We start from the raw sequence: 23946 nt of genomic DNA, 5'->3' as shown, positions 1-23946 counted from the left end.
TGAGGAAAACTAAATAAATTTATTAACTTTTCAAACAAATTATATTAATTTATATCATTTCCGTTTAATAATTCACAATGATGGACCCTTAACGACCACAAAGTAATTTTTAATAATGATTTTACTAATGAAAAAATACACTAATCAAACAGAAGAAAAAAATCTATATTGTCCCAAGACTTATGGTACAGAAAAAAAAATAGCTTTAATTTTGTGTCCCAACTTTTTTTTCATAAAAAAACTACTTTTTAAATTAAGGATGTCCCTGGGCTTATAGTGTCCCAAGACTTACTGTAACTTAGCAAATATAACAAGTGTTACCCTATTCACGCACACACACCCCGTGGGGTATATATGTCTGCATTTTTTACTTGGATGCATGTTATATTCACTAAGTTCCGTACTATCATTATAGTTACAGACAACAGATAATGCATATGCATCCATTTGAAGAAAATGTTCATATGTAAATAAAGAATTTACAAGTAGTCTACAACAGACATGTTGCCCCTAACCCTGTGCATTTATCACAGTAACAATCTCAGACCTGCCAATCCTGACAAGTCCGTCTCAGTAAGGCAGTTGATTTGTTTCCTTAAGATTGACCAGTTTTCCGTAAGATGTAAAAAAATATCAAAAGCTGCTATTGTTGTTGTTGTTTTAGGGTTTAATGCCATTTTTCAGCACAAGATAGGCTATACATGGCAGCCAGTATTAATGGTAGAGGAAGAACCCGGGAAATCCCAGGAAAGAACCATGAACCCTTGAAAAGCTATTGGCAAGCTATCTCACATACCCACAATCCGAATCTGAAACTCGAACCCACGCAGACATAGGTGCGATGGCAGTGATCCATAACGGAGAGCATTTTAGACCACTCGGCCCCCAGCTGCTATTGTAAAGCTCGAAATTGTAATTAAAAGTTCGATTTAATAAAACATGCTACAAAAATAACCATTATGTTCAACTGAAAAGTTTGTAAAGGATGCAAAGACTTTATTTACCACTAGTACAGTTGCACAAACTCAAGTTCCAAACCCTATGCAGCTCAATGGCTTGTTGCTATCTCTCAGCTTATCTTTTCCATTTCACATGATGACGGCAATCATATCTCCCACCATGTCATACTCAAATTGGCATGTGATGTCCAATAAGCTTAAGTGTCCCTTCCAGCTTTTATTCACAAGAATTTGAAAATTCCTTTTTATTCTTCGGTGTTGATTATTAACACTTTTTTCAAGAGACTTATTTTCCCTTTCGTCATAAACATGCATCTCTTACTGGATGCCATTTAAAAAAATTCTAAAATCAACAGTTTGACCATGCAGACGCTTCACATGAACAAACAGGTGCAGTTTAAAGCATCTGAGGTGCTGCTGTAAAGTTAGTCTGGTTCCCTGACTAATTTCACTAATTCTAATATAAAACCCAGATCCAAATCGAACACGGATGAACAAATTTTTTGGATTGTTCAGCAATGATCATTTTCTGGTAGCTTTTGCTTTTATGCCATAAGTCAGTATTTTAAAGGTAATTTTTGTAAGACTTAGGGCAAAATCATAAGGGTTTGCAGGTCTGCAATCTGGCAATGCTCAAATGTCTATATTCACCAAGTCATATGAAAATTAAACCAATGTAATCATCAACATGTAATATTTTAATGCTCATGAGATAACAAAGAAGCTGTATAAATAAAGTACTTTCATGATAAACTTTTCCTAAGGTTATTTTCACCTCATTTTTTCACACTCACACACATTCCTGAGGTTATTTTCACCTCATATTTTCACACTCACACACATTCCTGAGGTTATTTTACCCCATCTTTTTCATACCCACACACAAACCAAGGCTTCTCACACAAAACAAGTATTTTTGTTTCTTTTGCTCTAACACCATGCAGCTGTCTACAAGTCCTTTCAGAGCATGACTATCGCTTGTTTTCAAATATGGTATACAGATTTTAGATAACATCATCATAAATAACTAACCCATAATCAGTGCTATTTCTAGTTTGGTGGATCATTTGCCTCTACAACAATTGTATTAGCAAGAACATCATATGTGGCTCGATTTAATCTGAAGAAAAACACAGTCAGGCATGCTGGGAAGAAGAAAGCGATGCTGAAATTCTTGATCACAGACCGAATAAATGCACTGAAAAAAACCAAAACATTATGAAATTAAAATCTGAAATAAGAAGGTTAGTTTTAATTTCAAATAACTAAATGTCATTCCTCTCTTTCTATCTCTCAATACACACACACACACATACATAAATACAAAGAGAGAGAGAAAGAAACATACACAGTAAACTCTGGATGTGATAATATGTAAGAAACTCTTAAATTTTAATTATGTCCAAATGTTGTCATAACATCAGTGTTGCACACTGAGCATGGATCACAATTGTCCTGCAATTTTGTGTCCTGTGTCCCACAAACCTTGTGCACCCACCCACCACACCCTGAGGCATGCTGTTTCATCATGAAAGATAAATAATATGCCTGCAATGTTTCATTAACACATGACTGTCCATCCATGTCTATCTATGTTGGCACCAGCAATGGCAATCATGATAAAATCTGTATGATGGCAACAAATATCTATTCTTAAACAAAGTATCTGGTAAATAAAACATTCTAGATTTGTAGGAGTTACCAAACTGTACTGTAAAGTGTCTGATAGTGGAACATTTGTCATTTTTTTAAAGATCTATCAATTTCAAAAGAAAAGTAATTGCAAAAGACAGATTTAGTATAATAATAAATGCTGGTAGATTTTGGGTTTATGTTAAAGTTAAATGAGAAAATGATCTGGAATGGAAAATTCCATGGTACAGCTCAATTTTAGGTAACAAAATGTTCAAACTTGTTAATGTTTTCACAAGTTACTTAAGTACATGATAAATCTTCCATCGCAGTATTGCAAGTTTTATGGAAAATATGATAGCACAGTGCTGATGACAAAACCATTGAAGCAAATAAAATTATCTCATCTTTTTAGCACTATCTGTGCATTATGTATTACTATTTTCCATTGTCCCCTTAAAATTATGTGTCTCCAAATTTGGAAGGTGTGGGATACAGTGTCCCTGTCCTTAGCATTCTATGTGTAGCACTGTAACATAAAGTGGAACATTTATATCAAAAAAGATGGATTTCCTGTGATACTGACTGTAATCATCAATATGTAATTGATGTTAAATTGTGAAATCATGATCATGACTACATCTCACTAATTCAGGCACATTTATAAAAGGTTAATTTCTCAGACATATAAAAAACTTATATTACTACAACATCACTGTACAATTTAGCAATTTAAAATGCAATTTAGCAATTTATTGTGCAATTTAACATTTTATCGCGCATTTTTTGTGCACTTAGCATTTTATTATGCAAGTTAGCAATTTATTGTGCAATTTAACAATTTATTGCACAATTTAGAAATGTATTGTGCAGTTTAGCAATTTATCATGCATTCATTGTGCAATTAGCATTTTATCATGCAATTTAGCAATTTATCCTAAAAATGTAGCAACTTAACTATAGCTGTCTTTAAACAGAATCTAAAAACATTTCTGCAAATGTCCTAAAAGTGGATACAGTAAGCATCAATAATTGTATTCTTTTCTTGAGTTCCTGGCCCTTGTAAAGCAAATTTCTGGCTCCAAAGAAAGAGGACAGAAATTAGTATAACCATGTGGCGGTGACCTCCTTTGAATATTCACATGCCACTGTCATCTGTGTTGTTGAGCTCTGCATATTTTCTTTAAGACAAAAATAAATGTTTAGAACAGTGAAGAAAATATTCAAGACAAATTATTGGCAGTTTTTGATTAAAAAAATGAGCTGGAAGGTTGTAGCCTGCACACCCCTGCAATGAAAATACGTTTACCAACATGCCAGCAATTTTAATACAATATCTTGGCCACAACCTGTGACCCAATGAGATTCAGCTCTCTCCTTTGCGAAGCCATTTCACATAAAGAGAAACTTTAGAAAGTAGAGCCAACCAGCTGACTGTACTACGTCTCAAATCGAACCATTATATTAAAAGGAAAATGCTCATACTTCATAAGCTGATATCTTCACGAGTCATAACTAATTCTGTGCAAGTCCATAATGTGCCAATGTAATAACCCACTTTATTCAAGCAGCCAACACTTGTGAAACTATGTCTAGCTTTCCAACCTTAAATGGTATGAATAGCGTGTGTGTGTGTGTGTGTGTGATTTGGATTTTTAATGTTGCTTTAACAATTTTTCAATCATATCGCTACGATGTCTGCAGTGTGGCAGTTTATAGTGATGTCTAGCATTGGGGCATCATGCCGCAGACATGTAGCATGATGTCCCACCCAGTCACATTATCATGACACCAGGCCAACCAGTCCTAACACTAACCTCTTATTGCTGAGCACCAAGCGATTCAGACGTTAGTACCATTTTTGTAAGTCTTTTGTATGACTTGGCCAGGTATCAAACCCATGACCTCATACATCCAAGACGCATGCTTTAACCACTAGGCCATTGAAGCGGTTGGTATGAATAGCCTTTGATAGGCACTGCAGATATTCTTTGTGTGTCTCACCTAGCATATGATTGTGTGTACCTGGTCCAGCAGCTTTAAAAAGAGGCATGTAGTTTAGATCCAGGAACAGTGCATACATTAAAGTATTATCACAAAGCATGTCTACTATGATAATAGCTTATGAGAGGCTAAAGACAAAGCCTCAAATCTGGATGATCGTAGCCACATCAAGACGCAGAAGAGGTACCGTTCCATTTTGGGAAAAGGGTAAGACAGCGTGGCTTACATAAGCAAAAGCTGGACAAGAAGTCAGATAGATTCTTGCTGCTACCATTTTATCCCCAGAGTGAGAAAAAAAAGTAATTTAACCAACTGGGGGAAGGAGACTGAGAGTGTTTTGATGTCATTAATATTACACCAGTGGTGAAATTGTTCAACTTCCCCTCATATGCCTTCAAAATGTATCACCATCTAGTTGTCAAGTTCAAATCCACAATTGAATCACAACTCCTTTTCATGTAAAGGCATTCCTGACAAGAGCCACACATAAAGGAGGAGTTTCTCACAACAAGAATGGAATACTGATGACCTCAGCTGCTTGAGCACTGCATTGGCTACTATTTACTGATCATTCACTCAGTACCCATCATGTCAAAAAGAGGCAATTATATCTATTCTGCAAGCCACATCCCTCATTTTCTGCATAGTTTCAGTATCAAAACCAAGTGTGTGTGTGTGAGTGGAGAAAACATAGGCTTATATCTCCTCCTAATAGTGGTTCATGAGTCCAAAATGACTAAATCCTGCCTGTCAAAGCCATATATTGCCTGGTCTAAAAGCTGGTCTGGTTGGACAGCATAGTGTATGATATCTGATTTGCGGCTCAAACTGGACATCAAAATTTGAATTGTGTGCAGAACCTGGTTTCAAAGGCACTAAGTCCAGTGATCTGCCAGACTGGGGTAAAATGGTGTTTCCTCCAAACTGCTCATCAACAACCTTGAAGTTAGAGTTTGTTGCATTATGTTTTGATAAGAAATATTTTATTCTTTCACTTGCGGATACCTCACAACCACATTTCACCACACAGAACTAGTTCGAGTTTTAAGGGTACCCACTCATATTTCCAAATACTCAAGACTTTTATGTCTGTTATTCCCTGTCCCTTCCAAATTGTTTTTACATCTTGGGTAAAAAAAAATTTTTCAATAACAACAATAAAAATTGAAAATAGAAATTTGAATGAGATATGTGTTTATTTTCTTTTTTGATGAAATACTTATATAAGTTTTAATGCCTCTCCTTTCCATTTCAATGTTCTAGAGTTTATCAAATTTTGGGTTTCTAGGTTCATACTCTCCCATCAAATCCAATTAGGTGAGTTTCCTTGTGTTTTATCTTGGGATCAACAGGAAGGGAAATTCTGCCACCTACCAGGCTGGGTTGGTTTTAACCAGGTGGTGCAAAACAAAGGTCTGGTTTTCCAGGCTGAGTAACAGTCCATCCCTATATAAAGGATGGAAAATGTTTTGCTGGGGCAGGGTACCCAGCATGGGAACTACCCCGCTGGGCCAAGTATTTCCAGGCAGTGCGAAATCTAGCTTGGTCTGAGTGACCTGATAAGGTACCCATTCATTCCTCCTTTCATCCCTATGTGTCTCTCGGCCTTTAAGGTCTATTTTAAAACATGTTACCATCTCCTTTAAGGTGATGGGATCTGTTTATGTATAAAAAAAAACTGTGCTACATCTTTTGAAAATATTTATCATCTACATGACTGTAATAATTCATTAATATTTAACCAACTAGTGTTATGAATTCAATTATATTATCAAATTATGATCAACTTTGTTTTACTTGTATTTTTAAAAAAAAATATTTTTCTTCTGACAGATCGGTGTCTATGTTATTTTTCCTCCTGGCTACATCAAACTACACCGATTTAAATATGTTAGCGCATCATGTGATGGTTGATCTTGGTCTGTGCAGAAGGCAGTTGGGCTTGACTTACAAGCATATATATACAGTAGGCAAACTGAATATGGAAACGAAAGACTGGGATAATTACCGAATATGTTTTGGACTAAGATTTTACAGACAAAGTGGTTTTGCCCCAAAATGGATGATTATTCATAATTATTTTATAAAACATTATTTTAAGTTTTATCACATCAAGTTCATAACATGATAGCATTCATGTAATTTTCTAAGAGAATCTATTGAAAAATTTGTATTGCCTTTCATCCTTTATATCTTTATATGAAGGTATTACTCAGATCTGTTTGATACCTCTCTAAAAAACGCCAGTCCCAGGGATTGTGGTGGCTTCACCAATGTCGCAAATTAACGATTTTTGTTTCTTATTGGCGACAAAATATACCATCTAGCGATCTTTTTGGCAACAACAATTCTGGCTGTTAAAAACTGTATATACAGTCTTGGGTTTGGAGCTGAGAAATTCAAAGGCACCATGACAGGAAGCTGCAAACTTGGATATAAAGTTGCAATGGAATCTATTGTTTGATAAAAAAAATCCTTTGTTCATATTGACATACCATACAGACATGGCATTGTTATATCATAATCCGCTTATGCTGATGTCTAGCCTTAGTACTTGGTGCTGTAATATAACCCAAATAGTCATGCTACCTGACTAGCCACAATCGACCACTTCTGAAGGCAGGAACAAGAATGACTACAATCTACCAGACGATGACAAATTATTTCCTTTTCAAAAAATGCACCAGAAAAATTAGTTTTGCTGAAACTTTAAATGAAACTGATTACCTCTGAAGCATCGATCATTCTGTATATATACAAATCAAATGAAAAATACTTTTGTCTCCATCATTTTTTTAAAACAAATATCTTATGTTGCCACGGCAATAACAAACGGGCATTTGTTTGGTCCTTCAAAGAGCACCTTTAGCCGCACCTTCAGTAACACATGAACCTTCATCAAAGCAAGCCGAAGACCTCTGATCAAAGAAGGTCGGCAACAAACTTAAATAAAAGCATTGTTTCATTTTTCATAGAGATTGGAAAATATTGATTGTGCCAAGAAAGCTTCTTGATTGAAACAATAAGTTCATGCTTATGATCACTAACAATGGCAGTTAAAAACCCGAATTAAAGTTCCAATATTTTGAAACAATACATATCTGGCCATCGAGTTAAACGAAGGTGGGACATCTCACAAGAATGTTAAAACGTTTGAACTTGTTCACATTTTCATTTCCTTATGAATAGCCTCATCCCCTTGGTAGCCTTGGCATCATGGTATTTGTCTCTGGCTGACCAAAATCTAGACCAAGTTAAGTACATGTACATGTAGCATATAAACAACTAATTATGCAGCCACATGCTACTAGGATAATAAATATCAGAGTGAATTGTTTCCTGAAACACGTTTGTTGACAATGGAATGAATATCAAATGAGGACTACAAAAGCTGTGAACAAAAGAGAGTCATATCTGTTTTAGCATAAAAGGAAGGCAAATGAGATTCAAGCTATTCCATGAAGTCACACATGGAAGAAACTGCTCTCATAAAGTCATACAGAAAACAAACAACTTATTCCCATATCTGTCTTAGAATAATGCCAATTAGATCTATGCTATTCCCATAAAGTCATACACAGAATAAACTGCTCTCATAAAGTTATACACAGAACAAACTGCTCCCATAAAGTTATACACAGAACTGCTCTCATAAAGTTATACACAGAACAAACTGCTCCCATAAGTTACACACAGAACTGCTCCCATAAAGTCATACACAGAACAAACTGCTCTCATAAAGTTATACACAGAACTGCTCCCATAAAGTTATACACAGAACAAACTGCTTTCATAAAGTCATACACAGAATAAACTGCTCTCATAAAGTTATACACAGAACAAACTGCTCTCATAAAGTCATACACAGAATAAACTGCTCTCATCAAGTTATACACAGAACAAACTGCTCTCATAAAGTTATACACAGAACTGCTCCCATAAAGTTATACACAGAACAAACTGCTCTCATAAAGTCATACACAGAATAAACTGCTCTCATAAAGTTATACACAGAACAAACTGCTCTCATAAAGTTATACACAGAGCTGCTCCCATAAAGTTATACACAGAACAAACTCCTCCCATAAAGTTATACACAGAACAAACTGCTTTCATAAAGTCATACACAGAAAACAAACAACTTATTCCCATATCTGTCTTAGAATAATGCCAATTAGATCTATGCTATTCCCATAAAGTCATACACAGAACAAATTGCACCCATAAAGTTGTACACAAAACAAACTGTTCCCATAAAGTCATACACAGAACAGATTGCTCCCATAAAGTTATACAAAGAACAAACTGCTCCAATAAACTCATACACAACAAATTGCACACTAAACAAACTGTTCCCATAAAGTCAAACACAGAACAAGCTGTTCCCATAAAGTCATACACAGAACAAACTGCTCTCATAAAGTCATACAAAGAACAAACTGCTCCCATAAAGTCACACACAGTACAAACTGCTCCCTTAAAGTCATACACAGTACAAGCTGCTCCCATAAAGTCATACAAAGAACAAACTGCTCCAATAAACTTATACACAACAAATTGCACACTAAACAAACTGTTCCCATAAAGTCGTACACAGTACAAACTGACCCCATAAAGTCATACACAGAACAAACTGCTCCCATAAAGTCATACACAGTACAAACTGCTCCCATAAAGTCATACACAGAACAAACTGCTCCCATAAAGTCATACACAGTACAAACTGCTCCCATAAAGTCATACACAGAACAAACTGCTCCCATAAAGTCAAACACAGACAAGCAACATCCTCCCAGATCTGCTTGAGCATAATGGCATGAGAGATTAGATCTATGCTATTTTAATGAAGTTATACAGAAAAAAACTGCATAGACCCAGATCAGCTTTAACATAATAGCATGGCAGATTGTACCCATGAAGTCATACACAGAATATAAACAACACAGACCCTGACTTAATACTATTATATTAATCCTTATTACAATGGAACTGCTCTCCTAGTGTGTTGTCTCATGGGGCATAGTGCCCAACTGTAGCCTTCCTATAGTGTTGTCTCATGGGGCATAGTACCCAACTAAAGCCTTCCTATAGTGTTGTCTGATGGGTACTGTGCCCAACTGCAGCTTTCATACAGTGTTGCCTCATAGGGCATAGTGCCCAAATGTAGCTTTCCTATAGTGTTGCCTCATAGGGAATAGTGCACAAATGAAGCCTTCCTATAGTGTTGTCTCATGGGGCATAGTGCCCAATTGAAGCCTTCCTACAGTGTTGTCTCAAGGGGCATAGTGCCCAACTGTAGCCTTCATAATGTTGCCTCATTGGGCATAGTGCCCAAATGTAGCTTTCCTATAGTGTTGTCTCATGGGGCATAGTGCCCAATTGAAGCCTTCCTACAGTGTTGTCTAAAGGGGCATAGTGCCCAACTGTAGCCTTCATAGTGTTGCCTCATTGGGCATAGTGCCCAAATGTAGCTTTCCTATAGTGTTGCCTCATAGGGAATAGTGCCCAATTGAAGCCTTCCTATGGTGTTGTCTCATGGGTCATAGTGCCCAACTGAAGCTTTCCTACAGTGTTGTCTCAAGGGGCATAGTGCCCAACTGTAGCCTTCATAGTGTTACCTCACTGGGCATAGTGCCCAACTGTAGCCTTCATAGTGTTGCCTCATTGGGCATAGTGCCCAAATGAAGCCTTCCTATAGTGTTGTCTCATGGGCAATAGTGTCCAACTTAAGCCTTCCTATAGTGTGGTCTCATAGAGCTATAGTGCCCAAGTGAAGCCTTACCTAGCAAAAAATTGAATTGTTGGATTAGCAATTAAAACTCTTCCATCCATTTGATCAATTAGCTTTACCTAATAAAACCTGCATTTCTTGGATTGGTAATGAAGACTCTTCCATCCATTTGATCAATCAGCCCATCAAATGATATTACTTTCAGCCTCATGACTTTTTTCCCTGGTGTAGCTCCCCCTATTGCTCCATTGAAGCCTTGTCTTAGACAAAATGCCTGCAAAGTTAGAAATACAAAATGTGATTTCATTTAAATCATGACAGGTTATTTTGCAAACAAAACAACATTGATTAGGTAATTAATTATGTGAAATAATTTGCTAAGTTTTCTTAGAAAGTAATTAAAATCGAATGAAGTAAAATATCAGTCAGCAGAAACGATGAAATTAACACAAGACGAATGTTGTCAAAAGACCTTAGGTAGATTGGTGTGTGTGGGGTGTTATTCTGAGATTCTGATGGGTTTTATTATAGAGGATCCATTGTGCCATTAGTTCCTGTATTAAGTGAACTTAAGGTAACTGCAGATCAAGAATCATAGCATTGAAATGTACGCAGCTTATTTACAAAATAATAGCACTGAAATGTACGCAGCTTATTACAAAATGATAGCATTTACATTAAAGTAAGGGCTTGTACGATGATCACTGAATCTGAACCAAACTGTGTGATTTGTGTGTGATTTGGATTTTTAATGTAGCTTTAAAAAAAATTCAGTCACATCACTACGTCACTACGATGCCTGCAATGTAACAGTTTAAAGTGATGTCTAGCACTGGGGCATCATGCACAGACATGTAGTATGATGTCCCACCCAGTCACATTATCCTGACACCAGGCTGACCAGTCCTAACACTAACCTCTTAAAGCTGAGCACCAAGCAAGGCAGCTGTTTGTACCATTTTTGCAAGTCTTTAGTATGACTCGGCCCAGGTCCTCCTGCATCCAAGGTGGACATTCTAACCACTAGGCCACCGGAGCAGTGTCTGAACCAAAATCATACATATCAACAGTAATTAGGTCCCAAAGTTGGTGCAAACAATAACTTAAGTGTCATCAGTAACTAGGTACTAAAGTTGGTGCAAACAATAACTTAAGTGTCATCAGTAACTAGGTACTAAAGTTGGTCCAGACCATCTTCCTCACAATTGATCCGCATCTTTCTTTCCTGTTCACCTACATCATTTGCTGGTTTCTTGTTGGAAACATGTTTTTCTTTTTCTTAATACTGAAAAAGATTAGGGTACAAGTCCAGGAGAAGACAAATCCATTGCCCAGCAAAATGGGGCAGCTAAAATTAGGTAAGGGCAACCAAGTTACTTCAAGTCAAAGACCAACTTGAAAACCAGCTTTTGATATCAAGGGTTTGAATAAGCATGTCTGCATTTGTAAAATTAATAAATAAACCATCTACATAAAAAAAACAAGAAAACTGGAACTTTGGCCGATATTTTCATACATTTTGCATGAAATCCGATTTTAAAGTTTAAATAAATGAATTACCATTTTAACTGGAAATACCTTCAAGGATTATTTAATCAGACAACCAGAATTTTTTTTAAAGGATTTTACATGTGAAGTCTATCATTTAGAACACAGTGAAATATGCTATTTAAATTAAAAAAATGGGGGGGGGAATGAGCAGATGTACCTCAATGACGACTTTTGCCACTGTAATACCTCTGTCCCTCTATTTTCAACTACAACCTTGTAGTAAAATTTTTACCACAACAATGAAGTAATTCTGAATATGGAATATGGACTGAAAGGTGGTAATATTTCTGTAAAATCGGGAATAGCTAGCATCTCTGATGCATCGCCTTCCCTATACTTTATGTCTGTGTGAAATTTTAAACAAGGGTTTGACAAAGCATTCTGGTGTTTTGCTGTTAGGGTAAAGGATTGGCCTTGTAACCGTGGTTTAATAATAGGTCTATTGGCAATGTATACATAAAAAAATGACATCGCTTATTATAATCTGCTTGTCATGGCGTTGAATTTTGGAATATGTACAAGGAACTTAACCTCGGAAACCAAAGTTGGGAAAACAGGCATTTAGACACCGTCACTTTGTTGAAAGCAAATAATCACGTGAAACAGTATGTGTGTATATGTATATAATTTAAATGTACATCAGCACAATCCTGGCTATACTGTTTTGATAAAATTTATGCATCACAACAAAGACATACAAAGCATGGATACTGTCAAAAATGGGTAAATCTTTCAAATAAAAAGACAATTTTATTTATATGTAAATGTATTCTGAAATTGTAAGCATAAACATCATAACAGGATGCTATTCCTATTGAAAAGGTCCCTGATATTTAAAACATCAAGATTTATTTAAGTACAAAAATGATGCAGAAATGAAACTCAGAAACGGTGTACCAAATCAGGTTAAAATCCAATGTAAAAGTATCTTGCATAATTCTGACAGAGATTGGGCTAAATGCATAATGCAACACTGAAACCACCAAAAAACAACAACATTGGTCCTCAGAACAACGACACATGTCTTAGAAGTGATGCTACAAACACTTTAACTTGATGTTTATAAATTTTACCTCCACCATGGTAATACATATTCTGTTGACTATCTCCAGAGCGATGACTTCTGAAGTTAGGGTGAAGATTTTGTCATAATCCATCTCTGTAATGTCTATAATAAAGGGCAGCTGTATCTCAAACTGGAGCAGGTTTTCATCTCTAGAAGTAGAAATCATACAACGTACAAAAATTACTACAGTAATAGTGACCATCTATGAATCTAAACAGCCAGTTCCAGAAATTGATGCCCCTTCCAGCTTTTCATACAATGTATGGGGGTGTAGTTTTACAGTGGAATGGGTTAGTTGACAATAGTGATCAAGTATACCATAGTAAACATAAAGTGGACTGATGATGTCACACTCATTATGATGAATAGTTATGCAGAGTGTAGTTCAGTGATTTACCTATATGATTTGGACAGTTCTTGCATTTTTCTCAATTGGTGTTAAATCCATTTAACATTACAGACATAAACTGGGGTCTTCATGGCCAGTTGGTGGATTACCTTGTGTATTTGACTCCAGCAAGTGATAACCTGTTGTAAATCTAACACAGGTTCATACCCACACCACAACGGAACACATGCTTGATTTCAGTTAATACCTAGATGTTACACTGTAAACTACAGTGTAATTAAGTGACTCTGGCATGTTCAAGTGAAAAATGGCTAATACACTTGATGCATACTGAATACCTAAGATACAGTTATAAAGTACTACTGGCATGAAAATAAATATAAAGAATTTTCAATGTAGGACAAAATTTGTTGTTTGATTTATTTCATTCATTTAAATAATATTTGTATAAATTTGTCATACCTCAAGAGGAATCCGAATGATGCAAGTTGGCAAACCTTTCCATTCAACATGATGATTTGTGCAGGATAATGGAAAAATTGAAGAATAGACATCTTAGTAGGGTTGGTCACAAAGGTGATCGGAGGCACCAAATTTTAAAATGGTAATGGGTTGAGTTGGGGGTGGGGTGGGAGGTGCAGGCTGCTGGAGGTCATTGAGTCCTTACTATTCATTTAAACAGAAATCTTAATTACCTCCCTTACTATCATAGCCAAATTAAATGTTTGAAACTGAATAATATATACTACTTGTCATGCAGCAAATACAAAATTCGAATTCTGTATGTACAATCTCAAAATACTCAGCAAATATATCTTGTTTACTGATGCTCTGTCATATTGTGGTTATCAAGAAAGCAAATTTCCCTTAAATTTATGTTTAACTTTGTACATCTATGTACAAATAAAATATGGCTTTTATCCAATATCGGGGTTGAAAAATAAACCATGTCAAAGAGGTATAGAAAATTTAATTCCACGAATCTAATGATCCATACTAGCACATCAGCACTCTCCTGGCCATATGATGCTGATTACATTTCTAACATAAGAAAACAAAAGTACATGCGAGTGAGAGTGCCCCTTCTGCCTTGAGGTTGATAGGTGCTGCGGATTTATTTCAACTAATGCTGGTAAGCATGTGCATACTGAAAATTCAATTAATATTTTCTAATTAAAATTATTAAATTAGTCAAATATATCAAAATAATGGTATCCTGTCAAAGTTGCAAATAAAAGTAACAAAATATAACAATTATGTCAATGCCAAACGGCAAGACAAAATGTTGTAAACCAACCTTTTGTTTTTTTTAAACCCATGGGTAAAATTCAGTCAGACATTTGCTTGTCACTGTAAAAATTTCCATCATGATAGACAGATGTAGGGCATCACAATATCCATGTCTGATGAAATTTCCATCATGATAGACAGAAGCAGGGTATCACAATATCCAAGTCTGGTGAAATTTCCATCATGATAGACAGATGTAGGGTATCACAATACCCATGTCTGATGAAATTTCCATCATGATAGATAGATGTAGGGTATCACAATATCCAAGTCTGGTGAAATTTCCATCATGACAGACAGATGTAGGGCATCACAATACCCATGTCTGATGAAATTTCCATCATGACAGACAGATGTAGGGCATCACAATACCCATGTCTGATGAAACTTCCATCATGATAGACAGAAGCAGGGTATCACAATATCCAAGTCTGGTGAAATTTCCATCATGATAGACAGATGTAGGGTATCACAATATCCATGTCTGATGAAATTTCCATCATGACAGACAGATGTAGGGCATCACAATGCCCATGTCTGATGAAATTTCCATCATGACAGACAGATGTAGGGCATCACAATACCCATGTCTGATGAAATTTCCATCATGATAGACAGAAGCAGGGTATCACAATATCCAAGTCTGGTGAAACTTCCATCATGATAGACAGATGTAGGGTATCACAATATCCATGTCTAATGAAATTTCCATCATGACAGACAGATGTAGGGCATCACAATACCCATGTCTGATGAAATTTCCATCATGATAGATAGATGTAGGGCATCACAATACCCATGTCTGATGAAATTTCCATCATGATAGATAGATGTAGGGCATCACAATATCCAAGTCTGGTGAAATTTCCATCATGATAGATAGATGCAGGGCATCACAATATCAAAGTCAGGCGAAATTTCCATCATGATAGATAGATGTAGGGCATCACAATATCCAAGTCTGGTGAAATTTCCACCATGATAGACAGATGTAGGGTATCACAATATCCATGTCTGGTGAAATTTTCATCATGATAGATAGATGTAGGGCATCACAATACTAATGTCTGGTGAAATTTCCATCATGATAGATAGATGTAGGGCATCACAATATCCAAGTCTGGTGAAATTTCCATCATGACAGACAGATGTAGGGCATCACAATATCCATGTCTGGTGAAATTTTCATCATGATAGACAGATGTAGGGCATCACAATACCCATGTCTGAGGAAATTTCCATCATGATAGATAGATGTAGGGTATCACAATATTAAAGATGTACCAATGTCACTTTATGCCAATTATGCAGATACCGCGTATAGCCGATTATTAAAACTGCCGATCCTGATTATGAGACTGATTATTTCAAGAAACCGCCTGTTCTACAGCTAGTGAAAGCACTAGCATTTGATTGACAAGTAAACCATGCCCTATTTTTGTTATAACTAACAATGCCTAAAATGGGTGCGGATTTTCGTTAACAGTTCAAATGTGGTCTCAAGCTACCATACATGTGATAACTATTGCCCACATTTTATATCCCACCTTATTTCTTATTGTTAACTTATATATGCAAAAAAACCTCTTTACTAAATAACATTTGTATTCCGAATTAGTTTTTTGGGAGCACATATGCTTTGTTATATGTTTCTTCAATCCTTTTAATTTAATGATGGTAATAAATGCTTATGTATATGATACAGTAATGACAGGTCACGTTCATGTAAGTTTCATTGGTGGGAATGAAGATTATAATTTGCTTGTCAAGAAAAAATCTACAGCATTTCAGTGATCATTTATGGGATTTAGGAAGCAATTCACTAACAAGCAAAGCAAGTAAAGGGCGGCACAAATAAATTTCTGAACTCCTGGTTGACGATGATGTACTTTGTGAAGCTAGCCATATGGGGGGGGGCATTAAATTCCTGAATGCGTAAAATTGACAGTCGCATTATACGGCACTTATCTTACATTGCAAAGTATGATCATAGGGTTTTAGTGTTAAAATGTTATTTTCTAATAAAGTTTCTTACAAACTATTATTTGGAAAATAATATACATAATATAGATTTGCTTAATACCTGATGTTTCTATTAGAAAAAGAGAGAGACTGTAAGAAAGTATATATTTTACATTTAATAATGCATTTATTTCAGGTGACAACAGTTAGACCTATGCACTAATGGTGATACGCAATGCAAAGACCATTGAAGTAGTGCAAAACAGTCATGAAATGATTTATTTTGTAATATTATGGCTGTATTGCTTGTTGTCAATATAGTAATACATGTAACTATCCCATTTTTTTCAATTTTCATTGCCTATAGTTTTGGAAATATATTCACTACTTATTCTGGCGACATTTTTTGAAAATTGGCAACAAAATATTGAGATCTTTTGGGGGTGACAACTTTTTAAAAGCCAAGACCATTCCTGTAATGTGTATGCTGGAAATTCAACAGCCATATGAGGCCTCATTGGCTGTTTGGCTGCTGTGATTGGGATGAGTGCATGCATGGTATTGATAATTTGTTGTGAGCAGACAATCAGCGATAGTTTACAGCAAGCGTGTTAAAAGTATTTACTTTTAAGAATATACTGTCTTTCAATTAACCCCCAAATCAGATGTTTATTACTTAATTTCCACTATTTAATTCTGATTTAAATTTCAAGCCATGTCAAGATGAATGTTATGATTAAATTTATATTTTTGGAAATCTGTTTACATTGGCACCTATTATTTCTGCTGATACCGATTATTCCAATAATCAGCCCAATTATGAGCGTGGCCCATTAATCGGTACAGCTTTACACAATATCCAAGACATTAAAAGCTGATGAAAACAAGTTTGGTTTCACAGTACAACAATACAATTAAGTTATTTAGCTCCATGACAACTGGAGTAAAGCGACTTGTCCAAAAACATACCAAAGTTGCTGACCCAGGCTAATCCGATTGTAAGATTCAAATCTGCACCCTTTTGATCACGAGTCTGGCATACCTAACTTCTAAGCAACTGTGGCTTTGGTGACAACAAGAGTTCCACACTACATTTGGTGTCTATAGCCAACAATGTTATAATGAATGTTCCATATGCATGTGTGTATGCATGTGTGTTTTTTTTCTTTCTCTGTAGATTATATTTATTATCCCTAGATTATCTGATAATCAGAAATGTTTGCTTGTAAGGTGACCTTGGGATGGTTCCCCCACCCACTGGTCAACCTATTACGGGGTTTTAAAAAAAATGTTGTAATGAATGTTTATTTTCTTTAAAATCTGTAACACCGAATCTCTGCATTACTGTAAGCATACTCATGATAATACGATAACTTACACATGTCCGAAATGTCTGACAACAGCAACAGTGACAAGAAGTTTGATGTAAAGCAGGAATATGAAATCAAGTATCTCGGCCGCTATTCTTTTCCATAACACAGGTATCTTGAACAGCTGTCCTTAAACAAAAAGGGAGATAATTAAATAAAATATACATGTGTATCATATTTGTATTAACCAAAAGGTTTTGGTCCAACTTACAAAATACACATACAAAAAATAATATCTTTGAAGCATACTGTTGGTAAATATTATACAGCATTTACATGTATATAAATTTTTTGTTGATTTTCTTGAAAAGTAAAATAATTCAGAATTTGTGCATTGTACATTACCTCCCTTTCCAGCATGGAATTGTCTCCCTATAAATTGTAGGAAGTATTTTACTAAATGGTAACTAGTTAAAAAAGAACATTTTATTCTAATGTAAATTAACTTCAGAGAAATAGTTATCAATCAGTTGATATAAGGCTGTGTTCTAGTATAAAATACACAAAATTATGTTGTTGTTGTTTGGGATTTAACGCCATTTTTCAGCACATGATAGGCTATACATGTCGGCCAGTGTAAGTGGTGGATGAGGAACCCAGGTAAGAACCACCAACCCATGGTAAGCTAATGGCAAGCCTTCTCACATACCCACACCAGCCAAGCCCAAGACTTGAAGCCATGTGTATATAATGTTTTTTGTTGATTTTCTTCAAAAGTCAAATAATTCACAATTTGTGTATTGTACATTACCTCCCTTTTCAGCATGGAGTTGTCTCCCCATACATTGCAGGTGGTATTTTACTAAATGGTATCTAGTTAAAAAGAACATTTTATTCTAATGTAAATTAACTGGCAAAGGCTTGAAACCATGTGGACAGAGATGAGATGGTAGTGATCAGTAAAGACTAACATTTTGAACCACTCTGTGCCCCTTAAGGGCCCTCAAAACTATGTAATTTATTTAAAAACAGAACCATGACAGTTTAGCTGGTAGAGCATCTGATCCACAATCACAGTTTTGCAGGTTTGAAACCCATCAAAGTCAGCTACCTCCGTTATGTTCTTGTGAACAATTTCCTCTGCATGATGTAGCCAATAATTTCTAAGTACCTTTACTGCTCACCAGCCAACTAACTATCCACTCATTTGTTTTTACTATGTATTGTTAAGCAATATACCTACCATATGGAAGTACTGTAGATTCCGATTATCCGAGCCATCTTTTAATGGGGACAGCTGTTTATTTGGGACAAATCTTAAAGGACAAAATATATGTATACCATTTTAACTCCTCCACATAACTGAGGCAGCCGATTAATTGGGCCAAAGTGTTCAAGTACCGATGTGTCCCAATTAACAGGAATCCAATGTACATATAATTCATTGCAAGGTATGCGATCCATATGATATTGGTCCTGAAATATTTATACTCCAAATATTTATTCAAATGAATCTTTTTGTCTTTGAAATGCACTTCAACACATTTTAAAAATGCATTACTGGACATATTTTCAACGGTTGTTCATTTCAAATTCATTTCAGAATACTGTACCATGGAATTTCATCAATAATTTGAAGAACTGTTAGGATTTTTGGTGCACTTAGCATTCTTTTTTTTTGATGATGCACCTGTGCATATCAAAGCCTTTTAATCAGGACCATCCTTCTGTCTCTCCCTTTCACACACACACACACACACACATGTATACATATACAATGACTACTGAAAAGACATTATAATAACATAATGAGATAATGAAATCTATAAGAGAGAGAAGTTTTATCACCACAGCAGTGATGCCATTTATACTGCCACAGTGGCAGTGTCACTTTAGAATTACCATGCAGGAGATATGTATTTATGTATGTTATTCTAACTTTATTTCCATAGGAATCATCTTCCACATAAACCAAACACACCGTCAGTGACTGAACCTGCATAACCTGTTTTTATTCTGTACTCGGTGATATTGAACCTGTGACAAAGGTACAAGATTTCCTTTAGGAAAAACATATGTGGAAATAAAACTGTTTTAGTAACAATTTCATTTTCAACTCTCATCACAAACATAATGATATCTGAAAATGATGAATTAACGGGAAATACATTTGGTGTCAATTACAACCTGAAATTAAGGGGCAACTGAAATTTGGGCACAGCATCTGTTACCAAAGTAAATTATAGCCTTCCCAAGGTTAGACAATCCATGTTTGAATGCAGGAATAAGCACAGTAGCTAAACTCAAAAACTAAAATATTGCACTGGCAATGATTGGATTAAAAACATCCAAGCAAATTATAGCTTTTACTATTAAAATCATATAATAAAAAGAAATTCTACATTTTTTAATAATTAATAAAGAAACAATTTGAATTGTCACCTAAATTTCTGCCATTCATGATAAAATAATGGTTCCAGTTCACTCATGAAATAATTCCTCATACCTACATGAAATAATTCCTCATACCTACTAATAAAAAATAGATACCCTCTATGTATTTATAATCAATGGTCACTGTCTGTGTTTCATGATAAGTAAACATAGACTTAAGCACAGCCTTGACTTATTTAAAAATCCATATACTGCAATCAGTCTGCTTAAACTCAGATCTCCACTGTCCTAGGTGAAGATCTTACAGTGACCGCTTAGGGGTCATGTTCTGGTGACCTTTGAATTAGCCAATGTAAATGCAGCTTTCAAAAATCTGAAAATGAATACAATTATTTGGAACACAGTGATGTGCTTCAGCCACGCTGCTCATCTGATTGGCTGATAAAATTGCAATTATGATAACCATATAGGTTAGCAGAACATGACCCCTAAGTGGTTGTTGTCAGATCTACACCTAGGACAGTGGAGATCTGATTTTAATCAGACTGAAACTGCAATATAATGAAAAGTCTTTACTCATGTTGTAAAGCTGAAGAAGGTCATAAACAGTATATAATTAAAAGCAAATTGTCTTCACTGTATATCAACCTGACATGTCTCATCACTAAATATCAAACTGACATGTCTCATCACTAAATATCAATCTGACATGTCTCATCACTAAATATCAAACTGACATGTCTCATCACTAAATATCAAACTGACATGTCTAATCATGATATACAATTATTTTAAACAAACATGTCTGGTTTCTCATACACATGTATCACCATAAGTAGAGACCTTGTCATAAATTACATAGCACATGCAGCTAATTAAAGTCAATGTGATCATGCAGGTACATTTACTCATATATTGATTGTTGCTCTAAAACTTACAACATGCATCATTCAACCCAGTTTGTACTGGATCACCCCTTTATGCTGACATCATCCCGAATTCCATGTACTTTACCAGTGATTTTGCTGTATGTATTTCTCAGTGCATTTATACATAATGACAAAGGATTATGCAGGGTCCTCAACAGATTTCAAAACTGAAGTGTCATTTTACCATTGATACCAAAAACTCAGGAGTCAAAATGAAAATCTTGAGAGTCAAAACTGAAATTTCAAGCATCATTTCTCTTGAGTCAGGAGTTCACAGCTGGAACAAAACACATGATAAGATTTTTATTACAAGTTTATGAAATTTATTCTCCTGTTCTTCAGAATTATTACTAACTTTCTCTTTCTTTGGAGTCTGTTGATCAAAATTATCATCACTGGCATGTCATTACAGATACAGAAATGAAAAAAATTACTTCTTTCAGCCATTTGAATTAATTGTTGTTGCTGTTGTTGTTCCAGGGTTTAGTGCCATTTTTAAGCACAAGATAGGCTATACATGGCAGCCAGTATAACTGGTGGAGGAAGAACCTTGTAAAACACAGGGAAGAACCACCAACCCACGGAAGCTACTGGCAGGCTTTCCCACTTACCCATGCTAGCCGAGTCTTGGACTTGAACCCACGCTGACAGAGAGGAGATGGCAATGATCCAAAACGGTGAACACTTTAGACCACTCAGGGCCCCATTTAATTAATTAATGTCAACAGTTATATAACAATTCAAAGAAAAAGGATGAAGTAGTTCACTGCTGCAATGATTTTATTCTTGAAAATCCATAAATATTGTTAGTTTACTCCACAAGGTCATTAACAATGATTGTGGCTATTAAATTTCAAACTTAACAAACTCTCAATAGATTTTTATCCAGATTTCTTGATGATCCAGATTTCTCCGTAAATCACTTTATCATACAACAACAAATGTCTTCTCTGTATTATTAGAATGTGACAAAACAATCAAGATCAGCCATCAAGAAAGTTTAATCTTGAGTTTTTCTGTGTCTGGGTTTATATCGTTGCTGGCTGCTCTGTAATATTCATCCAATCTAAGTTCATCATGAGGAGAAAGTTACCGTATTGGACTTGGATGTAATCTAGAATATCAAATTTATTAACTAGACCTTTTTTTTAAACATTACATGACATTTAAAAAAATCCTTTTTTAGTATTCTGACATGACTTGAACTAAAACAAACATGAACTGCCCTCAAATACTCCTCAAAAAGATCTTGAATAATGCAACAATGAACAATAAAAAAACATTTCAAATACATATTCAAGTGTTCCTGATGAAATCATTTCCTGCTATCTCTGGTATGGCAGATTGCAACTACAAAACACTATGAGCTGTAGGCAGCCTTTAAAATAATTTTTCTCCTACCATGACAGAATTACATGTATGCTGATGGGTAATCAAACAAGTGCCAATATTTTATCAAAAGTTCAAAGCCATAACTGATTCCCTCTTATCTATCTATCATAATCTCTAACCTAAATTCAATTATGAACACCTAAGTATGACATCAGTGACCTGTTCGCTCTGCACTGTTTATACCAGCTTCATGTAGGTGCGAGTTACTGGCTGTTAAGATGTAAACAGTAGTGTTACTGTAGTAAATATTGATCACTGGCGCAAACAGTTAATTTGTTATCAACAGCATGCGCTCAGCATGAAATTAAGCCAGAGGTTAATCAAGGGTATTTAAATTTGATGCTAGAGCCCAAATCAACGTCCATCATAAACATGCACAAGTTGAAATTTCCATTTGTCAGTAATCGCTCAAATTTAGATTCCAAGCATGAAAGACTGAGGGTATGCATCAATTGAGAACCCTATATATGGATGTATGAGCATGGTAATAAAGTGAATAATAACGGTTTAAAAGTATGTATAATCATATTTTAGAAAATGACACCCATTACCTAAATGGTCTGAACGCTACATGACCCGAAAGACTTGTACTTTGACGCATGTTTCGGAAAGTATAGAATTTGTGCTGTTTGCTAAATCAAGGTACCATACAAGGTGAAGGAAGACTGAGTTATAAAATTAAAGAATAAAAGCTGTGTAATTTGTATACACATATAAATTACCTTGCCTTTCAACATTCAGTTGAGCAGCCCCAGCTACCTGATTTGGTGTGCCTTGCCGATTCCCATTAACGGCTGGGGAATCCCTCTGTCTCGAGTTATCCTGTTGGACGGGAGATGGCCACAAATTAGCCCCTTGCATCTGTCCCATTGGGCCGAAAGATGTCATAAGCATTTGCTGTGTCATGAAGGTGCGAAAGGAATTCATTGCAGTCATAGAACGATACTGATATAACCATGTCTGTAGAACCTGGGCATATTCTCTAGCATTTCTGTACTGTGTGTCCGGCATTTCGTTCCTTTCTTCGTCCATATTGTTGGGACTATACTTTGTACTTAAATTATTTAACCAGATCGTTTATATCCAGAACAGTGTTCATCTATATTTACAATTACATTTAACTGTCTCAGATATTGTAAATCAAGTTCTCCATCTTTGTCTAGGCCCAAAATCCTGCTAAGCGCACGGATGAAAACTACGTACGGGTACGTGTCATTAAACGAATTATTTATCCGGTCACATGTTAATTATACGTAAAACTATGACAATATCTATTATAGCACTTAGAGAGTTTAAATTAATAAATGCAATAGTCGTGGATTACTGACAAATTTTAGTCTAAATTACGAACTATACTTTTTTAAAACGAGGAGACAA

At 35.5% G+C, this 23946-nt stretch overlaps 1 protein-coding gene across 1 annotated transcript; it reads right to left on the bottom strand.

The window, feature by feature from the left end:
• On the bottom strand, nucleotides 1-23741 carry LOC149784714 (protein FAM8A1-like). The gene is made up of 5 exons (XM_089932743.1): nucleotides 23292-23741; nucleotides 17923-18043; nucleotides 12951-13092; nucleotides 10446-10600; nucleotides 1-2157 (listed from the first exon to the last, which is right to left on the bottom strand). Exons 1-5 carry the CDS (start codon nucleotides 23599-23601, stop codon nucleotides 2010-2012), a joined length of 876 nt encoding a protein of 291 aa, XP_089788869.1. The 5' UTR covers nucleotides 23602-23741; the 3' UTR covers nucleotides 1-2009.
• Nucleotides 23742-23946: the final 205 nt, after the last annotated feature.

This window comes from Sinohyriopsis cumingii, chromosome 14, assembly GCF_028554795.1.
Source record: "Sinohyriopsis cumingii isolate HCF-2022 chromosome 14, ASM2855479v2, whole genome shotgun sequence".
NCBI classification, from domain to species: domain Eukaryota; kingdom Metazoa; phylum Mollusca; class Bivalvia; order Unionida; family Unionidae; genus Sinohyriopsis; species Sinohyriopsis cumingii.
Note: the sequence above shows the minus strand (reverse complement) of the source record. Positions and strands in the feature narration are given on the sequence as shown.

Coding starts and splice junctions, on each gene's coding strand:
- LOC149784714 (XM_089932743.1), bottom strand. CDS start 23,601: ATGGACGAAGAAAGGAACGAAATGCCGGACACACAGTACAGAAATGCT. Junction 18,044..23,291: donor ACTGAATGTTGAAAGGCAAG/GTAATTTATATG, acceptor TTTTTGTTTAAG/GACAGCTGTTCAAGATACCT. Junction 10,601..12,950: donor TATGTATTACCATGGTGGAG/GTAAAATTTATA, acceptor CTAACTTTGCAG/GCATTTTGTCTAAGACAAGG.